Below are 18,638 nucleotides of genomic sequence, written 5' to 3'. Positions count from 1 at the left end.
TATACATACATTGTATGTTTTATATATATATATATATATATCATATTTACTATGTATAATTTACAATAATTATGGTTTGAGCAGACTCAGGCTGGCTAAATCAAACAGTGGAACGGAAATCCCAAAGACCTGTTCTTCTCAAAACTGCTAACACTTCCGGTTTTCAGTTAACACACTGATGAAAGGTAAACATCACTCCAAGCAGGCACCTGCCTCTGGGAAAGGCTGTCAGCGGAAGTCCAGTGAGGGCGCATGCACAGAACGCACTCAGTGGAACTCCGAGCCCAGTGCTCTGCAGAGAAGGCTTGAGAGGAGCCGCAAAGGTCCTCCCCCTGCGAAGAAGGCCCTATGCCACGTGAGCGGTGATTGAGGTCTGTTTATAAGGGCACTGATGGTGTGCTGCCTGGCCTCAGGGCTCAATGCATGCCAAGTCCCGCCACCCCCTCACCTAGGCCTCGTCACCTCTGGATGCACCTGTTGCAACCATCTTTTCATTGATCATCCTCCTCTCACTTTTTCTACCACCCATTTGCCACACTGCAGCCCGAGTTCCTCCTGTGAAAGCTGGATCATGTCTTAAACATGGTCCTTGCTGCAAACTCTTCAGTGACCAATGACGGTCCAGTTCTCTTAACTTTAACCCCAATCTGGCCAGACCTGTCCTGGAGCTGGTCCCGCCCTCCCCGGCAGCCTCATCTGAAGCTGTGCCCCCCCGCCCCAAGGTACCTATGCCCAGGTTTACTACTTCCCTGCTACAAGGACTCCAGGTCAGTTGCTTCTCCAACCCAGTCTTTGCTAGTTCTTCCAGATGGAAAGCACTTCCCTGGGTCTTTGCACAGCTAAGGACATCCCAGCTCAAGTGTCCTTTCCTCTGGTAGCCTTTCCTGACCCCACCCCTGTCCTAAAATAAGGCCCCTGGTATTCTCCTTTAGCACCTGTTGTTTTTTTCCCTCTTCATACTACTTCTTTGTATGTTTATTTGTAAAATTCCTGAAGACAGGGACTATGTCTTGTTTTGTTCACTGCTATATACACAAGACCTAGAATAGTGCTGGGCACACAGTAAATATTTGTACACTCAATAAATATGTGTTTAAATAAAATGATAAATTATTTAAAAGTACACCACATTAAGATTGTGCAAATATTTATCATGTGGTTATTTTAAGAAACCCCATCTTTAGGGGAAAAAAAAACACCACCTCTGGGTCTTCATCATCTTATAAAAATTCCTTTTTTCTCTTCTCTGTGTGCATTTGATCCCTCCCCAAGGTACCTGGAGGCTGCAAGGGAAAAGTGATCAGATCCCAGAGTGAGCCTTGTTAATTCTCAACAATTTAATCGGTAGGGGAAAAATTGCAGGTCTGCCTCTCGGCTATTTTTAAAAGCTCTAATGGAAGATAAGCCAGAGCTCAAACTGGGATAAATCTCAGCTCTGTAGCCTGGAAAACAGTCCAAGAACTACGCCCTGGCTAGCAGAGGTAGTTTAAGTACCTTTCACTTACTCTTACAACCCTGAAGCCATATATTAAATTACCAGAATATGGCTAGAATATTTAGACCCTCAGAAGCTTGCAAGTCATGTTTCAGGGTCGGTGAAACACAGACTCCTAATTTCACTTGCTAATGGTTTCTTTTTATACATGCGTGGTCCCACAGAGTCGGTAAACAAGGACCCATTCACTCACAGCCTGTGGTTAACAGTGGTACATCATCTCTGCTTTAGCTAACATTCCTACAGTCCTTAGCTCTGGCTCTTTACTGACCAGAGTTTCAAAGTGTTGCTTGGTTTTTAGTTAGAACTTAGATAACACCTGCATCATTGCAGATAGGGTAGTCTCTGTGCATCTGAGAAGCCCCAAGGAAGGCCTTCACAGCCGCGTGCTCTCTGGTTCCCTCCCACCTCCCCCCCTAGGTCCAGCCCCCGACCCTCTTACCCAGTGGACACCCAGTGGCCTTCGATCGCTGGTGGCATCTGCACGGTGATCCTTGCACCATTGTGGAGATGTTTGAGCATGTGATGGCACTGTGATTCCTTGAAAGCCCTCCAGGCACTTTTCTCTAAGGACCTGGGATGGGATCTGCTGTCTGGATGAAGGAGGGCAGAACCCTCTCCCAGCCCTGGAAGAAAAGGGGAAGTTTGCTGAAAGGAGAGCTCGCAGCAGACAGGAGTCAGGCTGAGGAACTGCCTCTTCGGAAAGAAATCACTGCAAATGGGGGGCACCTGGGTGGCTCGGTTGGTTAAGTGTCTTTGGCTCAGGTCATGATCTCAGGCTCCTCGCTCAGCCCCTCCCCTCTGCTCCTGTTCTCTCTCTCCCCCTCTCTCTCAAATAAATAAAATCTTTTAAAAATTATTAAAAAAAAAAAAAGAAATCACTGCAAGTAGGAAATGCACTCCTACCCCACCAGGCTTATCACTGTCTCTGCTCTCCTGGAGTTCACATTTCAAAGGCAGATGCGTCCTGGGAGACCATTTCCCGGGTGGGAAAGCTGGGAGAGCGGAGGCCCACAGAGACAACACGGACTCTTGGGAGGTCTCTTAGCTAGTTCCTGGCAAAGCCTGAGCTCAAATCCGTGCATCTGGGCAACGGCAAATAAAATGGTCCATCTAAGTGAGCAGCTTACAGTGCAGACAAGTGAACGTAACGGGCTGAAGAGAGAAGTGAATATGTTCCAAAGCCACCCAAGGGAGGGGTAAGAAAGGGGTCAGCAGAAGGGTGGACTCATGCAGTGACACATTGAGGTGAGGAGGGGGAAGAACATGGAGACCAGCCTCAGTGGAAGGGGAATTCTGTTGGAGTGGAGAAAGGCCCAGGAATAACTCAGAGGGCTCCTGACACCTGCTCCCTGGCTTGGCTCCCAGCTGTTCCCACCAAGCCATGCATCTTTGGGTTCTCTCCATTTCTTGGATGGACACAGTCTACAGGGCTGCCCATCAGTAGGGCACAAGTCATAGATCCCCCTTTGGTGGGGGAAGTGGGGGACATTTTCCCCCAATAACGTTCCCACTCTAGCCCCTCACACCCACAAAGGCTGTGCTAATATAGGGTTCTAAATTAAGAATAACTACAGGAAGACTACGTATTTTTATTTTTCACAGGTAAAGGTATATTAGGACTAAGTTCATCTTCAGTATAATCAGTTTAGGTTGGCAGACACTTAAACATGCAAAATAACCCTCCAGCCCCTGTTCAGAATAAAGCATGGCCAGCTGAGTTATAATCTGAAAGCCTACTCTTTCTTTTCGAGGTTCACTCCTGAAGTAATTAACACATCAATACGTCTTTATTGTGGACCTACTAAGTATTCAGCACTGTTAACCAAAAAAATAAAAAATAAAAAAATAAAATAAAAACAAAAAACCCTAGACAAATAGACAATAAAATAAAAATATACACAAAGTGCACCCATCAGAACTATAGTATGAAGAGGCAAATATATATACTTTATAGAGAGAAATATATATATTTATATATTTTATATAAATATATAAAAAATATGTAAATATATATAGAGAGAAATATATAAAACTTTATAGAGAAACCAGGGCTTATGAGGGATCGTCTAAGAATAAAAAGTTAGACCCAGAACATGGTGACTTAGAACAACATAATGAAAATCTACTGGAGAAACTGCAGACCCATATGTTGCTAACATTCAGGTATTTGTAAACTATTCAGATATTTGCCATGACTCAGAGGGCTGAACTAATCTTTTGTTGAAAGTCTTTGGTACTGAGTAGACATGTGGGAACTCTGGGCTTTTCCTCTGAGCAAATGCTGGCCTCAGGCTAGAGCTGCAACCTTGGACTGCTCCTATGGATCTTAGATAAAGCGAAAGGCAATGAGGCAGAGACATCTATGGGTATCATTCAACTAAATAAAAAGCGTGAAAAGAGATTCTAAAATGAGATGATGGTGCTGCGTTCAAATGAAATGCAACCTCACCACCAACCCTGCTTAGCCCAACCAGGTGATTCGGATCCCAGCAAGAATGAGAAAAACACTGAAACTCCGAAATCCACGTCTGGTGGTGTCAGTGTTCATGGGCTCATGGTGGTTCAGTGAGGCCCTTCCTACCAGTGGCCCCTGCTTCCACGGAGGAAGGAAGAGTTTACTTCTGGGTATTCTCTCCCCATTCCTCATTCAACCCTCCCCAGTGAAGCTATGTGCAGGATGAAAACAGGTGTGTGTGTGTGACTACACTATTCGTCTCTGTCTGCCAAACTGGCCTCTTTACAAAATACAGTTCACCCTTGAACAACATGTTATATGTGTTATATACTGTATTCTTACAATAAAGTAAGCTAGAGAAAAGAAAATGTTATCAAGAAAATTGTAAGGAACAGAAAATACACTTACAGTACTGTACTCTATCGAAAAAAAAAATCCACATGTAAGAGGACCCGCACAGTTCAAAGCTGTGTTGTTCAAGGGCCAAGTGCACATGCATTGTGATCAGTGCCTACCCCTGCCATGTAGTAAGCGCTCGACTCTCCAGTTGTTTGGCTGTGGCACTAGGCCAGGTGGAAAGGCTGAAAAATTCAGGGGTGACCTGTTAGCAATCCTACCATGGATATCTGTCTATACTGTGGCTTCTGATTGAGTATTTATCACAGTTCTCATGTTTTCATCCCCATTTGTCTAAGACCTCTGTTGATCTCTCGGTTGGCTGTGAACTAGAGGAGGGAGAGGGGGTACTATGGACCTCTACCAATCCCAAGAGTTGTAATTATCTTGATGATGGGAAGCAGTTCCTGAATGCCATCAAGAAATGAAAGACACTACAGCTTGCTGTCTGGTGGGTCAACTGCCAGTGTGATCAGTTATAATGTGGCTAACTGAAAACAGATTTTAATTCAAGTTATGAAGCATTGGGAGTTGGGGAAGAGTCTGCTTTAAATGTGACACTGAGCTTGTGGTAAAGAACCATCATCTCCCTATCAACCAAGCTATGTTCTAAAAATTGATTTGTAAACCCCTTTGCAACTGCTTTTCCGTAAAGATAATAAAAGCCGGGAAGATAGTAGATATGGGAGAAGTCTCTGGAGCTAGGCTGCATGAGTCTGAAATTGGATCTGCCACTTAAAGGATTTCATTGAATCCAAGCCTTCAAGGATTGTTAAGATGCATCATTATTTTACTCCCAGTGGCAAAAACACTTGCAGTTCGATGATGACACCATGCCTGCACAATGGTCCTGCGGTCCCCCTGAATCCTGCACAGCAGCGCCCCACTGCTCTGACATTGCTTTTATCTGTTCAAAGAGATGTGACTGTTTCTTGCCTTCAGTTGCAACGCTTCATGTGTGACAGGTAATGTGTTTGCTTTGCATGTATCTCAACAGCAAAACACAAACACAGCCACATCTTTTTGTGGGTATCTTCCTTTCCATGTAATTGACTGTTGCTATGTGAGAAAATACAGAATCGCAGTTTATTCTTCCAGTGATAAATATCTGCCTTACTGATGTCAAACTCACACTCCACTGCTCTGTTATGAGGACATGCTGATTTTGAAGAGTGAAATTTATGAGAGTTATGGGGAAAATAAGTAACACGCGTGGCTCAAACATGTACTCTATTTTCAAAACCGACCTATTTGCAATTAATCCACAGACATAGAATAACAAGCGGCCACATAAAGGAAGTGATGTGATGACGGTATGAGCTGCGCATCCAGATTCACACAGGCATAGTCTGCATCACCCCATACGACTGGTGCCTGCAGGTTAACAGGGACTTGGACCCCCATCGATCATAAGATACACATCCACTGCAGAGATCTTAAAATGGGGGAAAAATGTGTATCTTTCAATCGATGAAACACACCATTAGCGTAGTGACCTGAAACAAATGACTTAACCTCTCCAAGCTTCAGTCTACTCAACTGTAAGGAGGGGATAACATGACCTGTCTCTTAGGGTTGGTGTCAGGATTCACTGAGACTGTCTCCCTTAGCACAGAAACAGTTCTCATTAAGTGTGTTATTATTTTAAATAATGATAGGCTTTTAGACTGCCCTCAAAAAGTCCTTCCTAACTAACAGCAGAGTTAAAATAACGGTAAAAGTCAGCCAGAGCCAGGCTCACTCTTTGCTCTGAGAATGACAGAGAGCTCAGAATACAGAAAGACACAGAGCTCCCCGACAAAGTTAACTGGTGACCCTGATGCAGAAGAGGGTGGGACCCAAAGCGCTGGACTCTGTGGTTGTTGACAAGTTCTACTCAGTTTAACAAATACCTATTCACTCTTACTTTGTATATTTTAGGAGCTGGAAGCATGAAGAAGAATGAAGAAAAGTTTTTCTGACCTTGAGGCTCTCAAGGACTCATTGGCCTGAATGTCAAAGAACAAGGGTGGAGATGATGAAGGAGGGTTCTGGGAAGGCAGCTGGGAGTTCAAAGGCAGAGGAAGAGGGAGTGGTGGTCAAAATTTGCATGGGTCGTTCATAAGGCCAGTCACACAGGAAGGGAGCCTACAGTGATGCTTTTTAACCAGGGGTGGAAGAAAAAAAATCCCAGAACCACCAATATGCCAATCATTCAAAAGCAGGCAAAAGATCACTATGTCACTCGGGTTTCTAGAGACAAATCTCCACTTGGCCATCGCTCTTATCACACAACAAGCAAAGGCCACAGACATGGCAAGGCTGTCAGGGCAGAAGAATGGCAGCACGAGCAGCCAGGTGGAGAAGAACTCCACAGCTAGCACAGCTCTTCAGCGTACAGTGAGTTTAGGGTTTGCACTTAAGGCCGATAACTATATTTTTAGGATAGAAAAAAATGGGATTGGTTCTCTTTCTATCTTTGCCCTTCGAGTACCCATCACCTTGGCGGGAACAAAATTAAATGCATCAAGTGAAAGCCGGAGCTGCTGTACAGTTGGAGAAACTTGTCTCTTAGGTCTGCAGTCAATTGCCAACAGTGGTCTCCAATATTTACTTGGTTTGTCTGGTGTGGAAACTCTGGTCGGCCTTCTCATGAGTGCTACTTCTATGAAATGGTTTTCAGAATTAAAAGGTCATTTGAAGCACCAAGTCTAGCTGCAGAAGAGGTCAAGGTTAACAGTTTTCCTTATCCCCCACCCATCCATCTTAGGATCACCCATGGTGTGACCTCCAGGGAAACCAGCCTTAGGCTTCTGGTCAACCCAGGGACACCTGTGTTCCCTGTGTTGCTCAGATTATGTCAACTCCAATTTGGGACTGAAACTAGCAACTCATTTATCCAAACCATCAGAAAGGTTCTGAAGGGCCAGGCTTTGTCTAGGTATGGAAGCTACAAACATTATGCCCTGAGAGAGTCTCAGCTGGGCCAGAAACCACCCTAAGTGGGCTTGTAGAGGGACTCATAAGACAGAGAGAGCAGACTCTGAATTCATCCTTGGAGGGTTCATGGAGGGGCAACCATGCCTTCAATGCTGAATGGAAGTGATCTGGGCAGAGTATACAGCATATCCAAACATAAAGAGGTAGACAGGAAGGGTTCACATAGGAGGAACGAGGGCCGGGCTCAGGGTGGGGTGACCACAGGGTGGCCCACAACAAAAGAGCAGAAGAAGAGAGGCAGGGCCATGATCAAGAGTGCCTCATAGCATACTGAGTGTGAATTTCACTGGAAAGGTGAAGAGAAACCAAAAGGTGTTAAGCGGTGGAACAGCACAATAGGAATTCCATTTTGGGAAGATCACTTTTCCCATTTTCGGAAGTATGGGAAGCAGATGGGAAACAGGAAGATCCATTCTGAAGCTTCTATGATGATGGCTCAGCATATCATTTTAGCCTGAATAAATGAAAAAGATAAGAGATGGGAACCACTCTGGACAAATAGCAGTAAATCTCTTTCCTAGTCTCCGAGTTTTTTGTCCAGTACATCTTTTGCATGTTGTGGAGAAGGTATATAAGAAGTTAGAGTCAAAGAGAGGAAAGAGAGAGGAAGGGAGGGAGAGAGGAAAGTAGGAACAAATACTAATTTAGCACTACATCTGAAAAGAAATTTGTGCAAAATATTTATATGTCACACTTTAATCTTAAATTGTGTAAATCCGTCATCCTGATACTTAGTAATGCAGTACTCAGGGGTGGCAACTTTTAGAATAGCTGCTGAGTATCCCTATTATTTATAATAAATCTGCTTGTTATATATAATAACTTTTTAAAAACCCCATTTAATTGGACTACCTATGTTACTGGAAATGTCGACTAATCACAACAGCTGGCTGTTAAAAATTCTGCCATTGTATGTGGAATGCAGTTGACATTTATGATCATTCGTTCTTTGACGATTCAGGTTCCCAAAGTGGCTCAAGGGCATTTTTCTTTTTAGTTTAAAATTTTTATTTTTTATTTTATAATAATTTTTTATTATGTTATATTAGTCACCACACAGTATATCCTTAGTTTTTGATGTAATGTTCCATGATTCATTATTTGCGTATAACACCCAGTGCTCCATGCAATACGTGCCCTCCCTAAAACCACTGTCTCCCAGAGTCTACAGTCTCTCATGGTTCATTCTCCCTTCTGTTTACCCCCCCTTCATTCTTCCCTTCCCCTCCCTACCAATCTTCCTGCTATTTCTTATGTTCCATAAATGAGTGAAACCATATGATAATTGTCTTTCCCTGCTTGACTTATCTCACTTAGCATAATCTCCTCCAGTCCCGTCCATGTTGCTGCAAACTGATCGATTTGTGAATGTTGAATCACCCTTGTATCCCAGGTATGAATCCCACTTGGTCTTGATGGATATTCCTTTTAATGTACTGCTGGATTCTATTAGCTAGGATCTTGTTATCGTGAACAATTACATGCAAACAAATTAGGCAATCTGGAAGAAATGGACGCATTCCTACAAACATGAACTACAGAAACTAAAACAGGAAAAAACAAAAGACCTGAAAAGACCCATAACCATCAAACAAAATGAATCAGTAATTAAAAATGTCCCAGAAAACAAGAGTCCAGGTCTGGATGGCTTCCCAGGGGAATTCTACCAAACATTTAAAGAATTAATACCTTTTCTTCTGAAACTATTTCACAATATAGAAATGGAATGAAAACTTCCAAACTCCTTCTATGAGGCCAGCATTACATTGATCCCAAAACCACCCAAAAAGGCCCCCCCAAAAAAAGAAGAATTACAGACTCATATCCAGGATGAACAAGGATGCAAAAATTCTCACCAATATACTAGCTAATAGGATCCAGCACTACATTAAAAGGATTATTCTTCATGATCAAGTGGGATTTATTCCTGGGATGCAGTGGTGATTAAACATCCACAAATCAATCATGCAACACACCACATCAATAAAAGAAAGGACAAGAAACACACAAAAAAATGCTCAACATCATGCAGCATTAGGGAAATACAAATCAAAACCACAGTGACAAACCACCTCACACCTGTCACAATGGCTAAATTTAGAAAAACAAGAAACAACAGATGTTGGCGAGGATGTGGAAAAGGGGCAATCCTCTTACACTTTTGGTGGGAATAAAAAATGTTGCAGGAACTCTGGAAAACAGTATGGAAGTTCTCCATTTACAATAGCACCAAAAATCATACGTTATCTCGGAATTAACTTAACCAGAGACGTAAAGGATCTATATTCTAGAAACTACAAATCCCTTTTGAAAGACATTGAAGAAGACACAAAAAGATGGAAAAATATTCCATGCTCATGGATTGGAAGAATAAACATAGTTAAAATGTCTATGCTACCCAGAGCAATCTACACTTTCAATGCCAATGAATCAAAATAGCAATGACATTTTTCAAAGAATTGGAACAAACAGCCCTTAAATTTGTGTGGAACCAGAAAAGGCCCCGAATCTCCAAGGAATTGTTGAAAAGGAAAAACAAAGCTGGGGGCATCACATTGCCGGATTTCAAGCTGTACTACAAAGCTGTGATCACAAAGACAGCATGGTATTGGCACAAAAACAGACACATAGACCAATGGAACAGAATAGAGAACCCAGAAATGGACCCTCGGCTCTTTGGGCAACTAATCTTTGACAAAGCAGGAAAAAACATCACATCCAGTAAAAAAAAAGAGAGTCTCTTCAATAAATGGTGCTGGGAAAATTGGACAGCTTCATGCAAAAGAATGAAACTTGACCACTCTCTCACACCATACACAAAGATAAACTCCAAATGGATGAAAGACCTCAATGTGAGACAGGAATCCATCAAAATCCTAGAGGAGAACATAGGCAGCAACCTCTACGACATCAGCCACAGCAACTTTTTTCATGATACCTCTCCAAAGGCAAGAGAAACAAAAGAAAAAATGAACTTGTGGGACTTCATCAAGATTAAAAGTTTCTGCACAGCCAAGGAAACAGTCAAGGTCATTATTAGGAACATCAGTCCCTGTAGGATGGTACTCTGGATACAGAGATACTGGAGTGAGCGGGAAACAACTCTGTTTAAGCCATGAGAGGTGTTTTCCTCTTTTTTATTTATTTATTATTATTTGTTTAATAAGCTGATGAAGTCTGTGTGTGGGAGTTGCATGCACATCAACATTTTGGTTAACTGAGGGTTCTAGATATTTTGGTTAACTGAGGGTTCTAGATATTTTGGTTAACTGAGAAAAGTAGTTAATTGGGTTCCTTTAAGATTTTGCCATAAATGGATCCAAGGAAAAGAGTGTCTCAAAGGAATAAAAAACAACCACCATACAGTAAAAGAGTGCCTGTGAATGTGGTCTTCAAGGTGGCTTTGGGTAGGTCATCTAATATGTGCCTTTTACTTGTATGAAAGTAAAAATTATGTGAATGGTAATAATAACTAAAGTTTGTGTAACACTTAACAATTTACTTTGTGTATATGCTATCTCATTTATCAAACGCCAGTTACTACCGAGGTACAGAAAGTTGTAAGCAGAGAANCGCTCTTTAATGGGAAGGGTTCCTTAAACTGCCAGTCCATGACACAGACTAAGCTGGAAGCTCTCCACAGCACTGTTCCCTGTCCAGCAGAGCTCTGAATCTGGAAAAGGACTTCCCCATGGTCTCCAAGACTAGGGGTGCCAGGGCCTGGGCTCAGATAAAATTATGATAACAAGTGGGTCTTTCTTTCAAGTAAGTGTGAGAGAAAATAGTAGACTTCGGAAGGAAATTATTCACCTGTTGAAAAAAAATTAATTCCTGAAGGCTTGAGGGTATAATTGTACAGACTACCACTTCTAGAGAACTAAACGAGATCCTGGAGCTCTGGACGGTTTATTCACACACCTGCATGCGTGTGCGTGTGCATGAGTGATTTACTCCCAGGGAATAAATCATTTTGTAGCAGTAATCCAAAATGACTGCAGAATGACCTTAACTACTATTATAATTGTAATAGTCTACCATTCAGAGACTGAAAACTCTCAATGATATCAATAAAAAAAACAGATTTCCCAAAATGAAAGGAAGCAGAGGGTTGAGCATTTATGCAGAGATTGACACCCTAAATACAAAGCCCCTGTGATGAGGTGACTATTTCCCCCACTGAATTCACCAGATTACTCATTCAGAAGGCAGTCCTTAACATAGTTGTCAAAGGAAATGAACATACTACTTCTGCTATGGTCATCGGCAGCAAAGCTTGCTCCTAAACCCATGGTGTTTTCAGGAAGCAGCCAGTCCAGGGACAGGGAGGGACTAAACGGAACAGTGAAGGGTGGGGCACCAGGGGAGCAACCAGTGAGTGACTATTTGCCTTTTTTTTTTTTTAATGATTTTTTATTATATTATGTTAGTCACCATACAGTACATCCCCGGTTTCCGATGTAAGGCTCGATGATTCATTAGTTGTGTATAACACCCAGTGCACCATGCAATACGTGCCCTCCTTACTACCCATCACCAGTCTATCCCATTCCCCCACCCCCCTCCCCTCTGTGGTCCTCAGTTTGTTTCTCATAGTCCATAGTCTCTCATGTTTCATTCCCCCTTCTGATTACCCCCCCCTTTCTTTATCCCTTTCTTCCCCTACCGATCATCCTAGTTCTTATGTTCCATAGATGAGAGAAATCATATGATAGTTGTCTTTCTCTGCTTGACTTATTTCACTTAGCATTATCTCCTCCAGTGCCGTCCATGTTGTAGCAAATGTTGAGAACTCGTTCTTTCTGATAGCTGAGTAATATTCCATTGCATATATGGACCACAACTTCTTAATCCAGTCATCTGTTGAAGGGCATCTCGGCTCCTTCCACGATTTAGCTATTGTGGACATTGCTGCTATGAACATTGGGGTGCATATGGCCCTTCTCTTCACTACGTCTGTATCTTTGGGGTAAATACCCAGTAGTGCAATGGCTGGATCATAGGGTAGCTCAATTTTTAACTTTTTAAGGGACCTCCACACTGTTTTCCAGAGTGGCTGTACCAACTTGCATTCCCACCAACAATGTAGGAGGGATCCCCTTTCTCCACATCCTCTCCAACAGACTATTTGCCTTTTGAAAGTCAATATTCATTCATTCACCAAATAGCTGAAGTGCCTACTACATGTGAGGTTCTCTCTTACACACAGGCTGTTGTTTTTAAATGAAAGGAAAAGTGAAATAGAAGGAAAGTATACCCCATGTCCAAATCCCCAATTTTTCAATAACATTTTAAAAAATTTGAACTATCTAGATATATGCCAGAGTTTCTCACCTGCCAATCGAGATGGAGAACCAAAAGTTCCAAACCATTTCACGTGTAATAAAATGTAAAATCAGTGGGGAAGGAAACAATTTTCAAGCACACTTGGGACTGAACTAATCTTTGATCAGGTCAGTCTCTATAATATGTAGTTCAATGTTTTAAAAAAAAATTAAAAGGCTAAATAAGCATATGTAAAAATATTAACAATGGTTTGTCTCTGGGGAGGGGGTTCTGAGTGATTCTTTTCTTGCTCATTTTGCATGCTTCTGTTTTAAATAATGTGACATGTATTACTTGGATAAGCAGAGTGAGAAAGTATTCTCAAGTTAGAACTGGTGTGATATGTAAGAACCCAAAGCAGATAAAATGTGACTGATTAGATTAAATGCAGGTAATTACTTAGCCATGAAATTGCCCTGCCCAATTAAATAAGCAGTCATTACTGTAAATGTATGCTTTACCGTGGATTCTGCTAGATAAACTTCAGCACAGCTTTCCATGTGTTGGAATAAAAGCCTGTATGCATTGCAGACAAACCGGATTTTACTACCATGTGCATAGCTATGCCTACCAAGCTCTTATATTTATTTCCAAATTGTTTTTTGAGATAAAAGCTGAAAGAGCTGCTCTTGCCAATCTTTAAAGCTTTTTATCTAAAAGTATTTTTCCCTTTATGAGAAATATAATAAAGTCAAGATTTCAAATTCCTGGCTCCATTCAACCGTAGCTGAAAACGAGGTAATTTTCTATGTCATTTTCATCTAATGCCACGGTCCCCAGGCTAGACACTGGGGTTGAACCACAGACTGCACCATTTGCATGTTCCATCCGTAGCTGACTGCTGCTGCCGCACCCACGCTCTTCAGCACGGTTGTGCGCATGTGCGGGCATGTGTGGCCTGTGTGTGCGTGGTGTGCGTGGGGTATATGCACGTTTGGTGCTGTTTGGTGGGATTCTCAACAGGTAAAGTACTACACTCACCCAGAGCATGCCATCCTCCCAGCTCTGGGGCTCTGCAACAAGCTTTCTTTCCTCACCCCTCGATATTCTCTGGGGCTCTGCAGGAAAGGGAGTATGCGGTTCCTCACAGCTCCTGTCCCTGGCATGCAGTGGTACCTAGCACACAGTAGGGCCTCATAAATGTACTTGCTGAATGAATGAAACTGGAAAATCCTTACAGAACAGAATATCCTTAATAATTTTAGGGTGACACTGTATCATTTCTTTAACCTTGATACCCATCATGTGACTTTCCAGAATAATTCTATTCCCAAATTAGAACTAAACAAGGACCCGTAAACGTAAAATCTTGACAGTAAGAAGGCGTGTGTGGACAATGATGGCAGGGTCTATCGAAGACATGTCCTGCTGTGTGAGCTTTCAGCAGATGTATACAATCACTAACACAGCTTTTCATCTTTCTAGTCTTAAATGTTTTATGCTTCACTTTAATTGATTATATCAAGTTGTCATCAGTCTGTCGCTGAACAGTATGTAATTACACAGTCATATCATCCACTAAAGGTTTAGCTCTCTTCTCATTTGGGGAGAAAAAGAATGAACATGGCTATTATAGATCTGCCTAGCCACATGTTTGAGGCAAGTCAATTGATTTCGCAAGAGAATATTTAACATCTAAGACCCTTGCTCCCTGTTATGTACCAATGAGTCATATTTCTTTTCAAGATTTCATTTTATGACCAAGGGGGAAAGGATGCAGGAAACACAATGTTTTCTTGGTTACAAAAACTGTCTTCTTCAATAAAACAGTATTTCAAAGATTCCTGTTTTTCCCTATTTAAGTGTTTGTCCGATTTTATTGGGTAAGCTCCTATTTGGAAATTTACAGTTTTTTGTTTTTTTTGGGTTTTTTCCCCCATTTTGCTAGAATATGCTTGAATGAAAGAATAGCTCAAAATTGCCTTCACCTTTCAGAAAAGTCAACGAATTCTACACAAGTAAACAGCATGGGGGGATAGAACATCTCCCCCAACATCAGTTCCAAAACTTAAAATCAAGTACTTCCATTAGCAAGGAGAGTCTGCCCTTCTCTGTACATTAAAGCACCACTTATTCTGGAATACCTCATGCTAATCTGTGTTTCTGGAGCCGAATGATTTTTGTGGCTTTTCATCTAAGCAAAGAAAACAGTGACAATGGACATCTTCCAGCTGCATACCTCTGTGACATTCAATAGGTTTTATTTGGATTAAGAAATTCAATTGTTTTCAGAAGTTGAAGGAGAGGAAAGTGAAATTGACATGTATACTTTTATGCCATTAAATTCTGAACTTCAGTCCTGCCCTACATTTACAGTTTAAAAAACAGCAAAAACAAACAACAGGCTCAAGTCTAGCCAGAGCCTCATTTACTAACCAGTAGGGCACAGGAGTGATTTATGACTTGCAATGACTTGAAATAAAAGTAACCAACAAACTGAGCAAAGACTGGAGGCCAAACATCATAGTTTCTATGTCATCTTTACACAGAATCTTCATGAAAGTCGTGTGTACTGTTTAATTGTATTAATGCGACTTGCTAGTGTAACAATCTATAAATGATGTCTGAAACTACACTTACTGAAGTTTGTCACAAATACACTCCTAACCCCAGATAATCTCTTGTTACTTAACAATCGCTACCATAAACAGACAAATAGTGTCCTATGTTTAGTAAAATAAGATGCCTGGGTATCAGGGAAAAAATCGTTAACCCATTCTAAGAAGATTTCAGGTAATTTCCTTCGACTCATAACTATTAGAATATATGATTGAGCTTATCTGTTGCTACAGAATTTTTAAATGCTTGTAAAACCTCCGACTACAGAGGAGGACACATTCAACAAGCCATTCTCGGGTTAAGATGATTAATACCCATTTTCAGTTCAAATCACTTCAATCAGGGAAAATCAGGAGGAAAAAGGGGAAAAGGAGAATACTCAATTGTTTCCTGGTGCTTTACATTATCCTAACGAATTATGACAAGCCTTTCTTAAATCCCAAGGATTTATACATTGAACAACCATTCCATCTGTTTATTTTTTGTTCTAGAGTCCAACACTCCCTGCAGGATCCAAGTTAATCTTTGAGCAACTTCAGCGTTAATAACTTTGCCATTGCAGATTGACTTTGAAATTGGATAATTTTTTGCAGGGTATCCATGTCATCCCATTACAATTTGCAAATGCCTTTTTTCTCTTATATCCTCTTCAACACACACGCACAGGCACGCACACATGCACAGGGTCTGATGCCCCCCTCCCTCCCTCAGGGTTATAGTGCAGACTGCCCCCTTCCTTCCTCCCTTCCCCCACAAGGTTCTCCTCCCAGCACAACTGGGTCTGGGTAAATCTCTCATCCCAAGAAGTTCAGGCCAACACAGATTCAAATTTGGAGATTTGGGGCTATACTCACAAGGATATACTGGGCCTTTTATTACCAACTATTAGTTCCTATCAGGGTAGGAAGTATAATTACAACACCCACCTCTGAAAGGAGGGAGAAAGCATTCAGAATAAGCCGGTCCAAGTTGCACATCTAAGGACCACTTTTGTAGTCCAAAATGCAAAAAAAAAAAAAAAAAAAACTTTATGCCAAATTTTCAAGTAATTTCTCATTTTATCATTCGACCATCCTGCCATTTTTGTTCGCAGATATTACAACACATTTTTTAAGGGGACAATTTTCTCTGTTTCATCTCTCTCACCCTCTTTCTTCTGGTGTGTGTGGCAGCTGCTGTTTGATCTGTTCATTGGCTCTGATTTGTTTCATGTTTCAGCCAAAGATTAAAACTGCTCTGTAATTCTAAGCAGATGGGCCTAGGAGTGCAACCCTATAATTACACATTCTCTCTTTGGCCCTCAAACTGCAAGCCTTCCATCCTGACTTTTAAAGTCTGGGATCACTGAGGCTCAGTGGACACACCTTGGCAATCAGGCAGGTCTGGCCCCACCAGACACCTTAGCTGGGCCTGCAGCGCTGGAGCTGTCTGCCCTGAAGCAGGACTACAAAGAAAAGAGCCACTCACAGAGCTCCCGGATTCACTGGCTGTGCCTTCCTAGATCACACAGGGCGGGGGGGTGGCGGCGGAGGGGGGCGGGGGTCGCAGCCTGGTCTTCAGTGCTACCTCCGATGCAGCAAAGCATTCTAAAGCTCCACGGAGCTGCGGGTCCTGCTCAGAAAGTGAGTGTCCTTCAGGGCGCTCATCTGACCTGCAGGGGTTTTGGAGGCTTGGTAGTGCGGAGGAAGGAGAGCCGTGCTCCGGATGGAGACGCTCTGCTGAGATGTCAGGTGTCCCCCATTAGGGAAAAGTCACTCAGGATTTCTGAATCAGCACAACGTGTTCTGCCACCGCCTGCAGCGAGGATCAACACCAATCCACCACAAAATCGGCCTTACGTTTCTGCATGCAATTCCTGGAGCTCTTTGAAAGAGCTGATGTTCCCTGGCTAAGGGGTTTACTGGAGCCCCTGAGGAAATGTGGCCCGTGGGGCGCAGAAACAAAACCATCAAGCAAGAGTCTGAAGGAAACAGGGTGTCCAGTTCCGGAGAACCTCAGGAGACTGGTTTGCATGATTGCACCTTGGCTATTAAGAGTCCCCTGCTCCTTGAGACTGCACCAGTCCACTTGGGGAGAGAGCCCCATCACCACACCTTCAGCAAACACTCGTCCTCTCCGAGGGCACACAGAAACGCGCGCGGGCTGTTTTTCCCCTTAAATGACCAGTTTCGCTTTACAGACCCACAAAAGCTTGGACCACATCGAGAGCCCCTCCGGCAGGCACTCTGACACTCTGAAGACGGGATCGTAGACCCCGCGATTTCATGACAGTCTACTTTGAAACGCCAACGGTACATAAAAGTTTTCCCTGGAACTTGATGCAATCCATTCAGGAGCTAAAAGGTGTCTGTGTGAGCTCTGCACCCTTCCAGAAAGCAAGCTCCAACCGCAAACCAGCTCCCGGCGCCGCCGGGGGACCCGCGAGCCCCCTCTCTCGGGGGCGGGCAGGGGGAGCAGCGACTGTGCCCCAGCTCCCCGGCGCCCGCGCAGGAACTCACCGTGAAGCAGGAGGGCCGGGAACAGGTACGAGAGCAGGAGGCGGCACAGACCGGACATCTCCAGTCCTCCTCCGGGACCGCCCGAGCCGCCCGCGGTCCAGGGACGCCGCTCCCCGGGAACGGCCGCGGCGCCGCGCGCGCTCTGTCCCCTCGCCTCCAGCCCGGAGGACGCGACGAGGCGGCGGCGCCAAGCAAGGCGAGAGCGGCGCCGCGGGGACACGGGCGGCCGGCCCAGGCCCCGCGCGTCAGGCTGCCGCGGCGCGCCCCATGCCCGGGGGGCGCGGCGCGGGGGCTGCGGGGCGCGCGCTCCCTGGGCGCCGTCTAGCCCCGCGCTCCCGGCCCGGCCCTGTCCGCGCTCCCGGCCTCCCCGCACCCGGGCCCTCTGCGTCCCTCCCCGGCCGCCGCCGCCGCCGCCGCCCCGCGCGCCGCTCCGAGCTGCAGTGGCCGCCACCGCCGCCGCAGCTGCAGCTTCTCTTCATATTTCCCGAGCGCCGCCGGCGGGGCAGCCGGGCCGCGGGCCGGGGGAGGAGCCAGGGGAGGAGTCGGGGCGGCAACGCCGCGCCACCGCCTCCCCGGCCGCCGCCGGGGGCAGGGGGCGCGGAGACTTGAAAGGGCGCGAGGGGCACCGCCTCTCCTGCCTCCCTCTCCAGCCTCCTCCCGCATCCTCCACTCCAGCCCCTTTCCCTCCTCCCGCCTCCTCCTCCCTCTCCCTCCCCGCCTCCGCTCCCCCTCTACCTTCCCTCCCCCTCCCAGTTCTTAACCTCCTCCCTCCCGCCAGCATCCCCCTCTCCCAGCCCCGGATTCAGCGCCCCGTTCCCTTCTCCCCTTCGGCCGCCGCGCCCCCGCCGGCCAGGAAAGAAGTGCCCTTCCGGCCTTCACCCTGGGCACTGTGGACCCTTTCTTATCCCGCCGCAGGGGACCACTTGTGAAA

The 18,638-nt window shown here is 44.4% G+C and overlaps 1 protein-coding gene across 1 annotated transcript in view; it reads right to left on the bottom strand.

The window, feature by feature from the left end:
* The window catches only part of APCDD1 (APC down-regulated 1), a 33,972-nt gene extending 16,053 nt beyond the window's left edge, over positions 1–17,919 (bottom strand). Inside the window, exons 1-2 of the mRNA XM_040632732.1 lie at positions 17,708–17,919; positions 1,938–2,121 (exon numbers count right to left, since the gene is read on the bottom strand). Of these exons, the coding sequence (XP_040488666.1) occupies positions 1,938–2,121; positions 17,708–17,765 (242 nt within the window). The 5' untranslated portion in view covers positions 17,766–17,919. The remainder of the gene's footprint in view (positions 1–1,937; positions 2,122–17,707) is intronic.
* Positions 17,920–18,638: the final 719 nt, after the last annotated feature.

This window comes from Ursus maritimus, unplaced genomic scaffold, assembly GCF_017311325.1.
Source record: "Ursus maritimus isolate PB19 unplaced genomic scaffold, ASM1731132v1 scaffold_18, whole genome shotgun sequence".
Classification (NCBI taxonomy): domain Eukaryota; kingdom Metazoa; phylum Chordata; class Mammalia; order Carnivora; family Ursidae; genus Ursus; species Ursus maritimus.
Note: the sequence above shows the minus strand (reverse complement) of the source record. Positions and strands in the feature narration are given on the sequence as shown.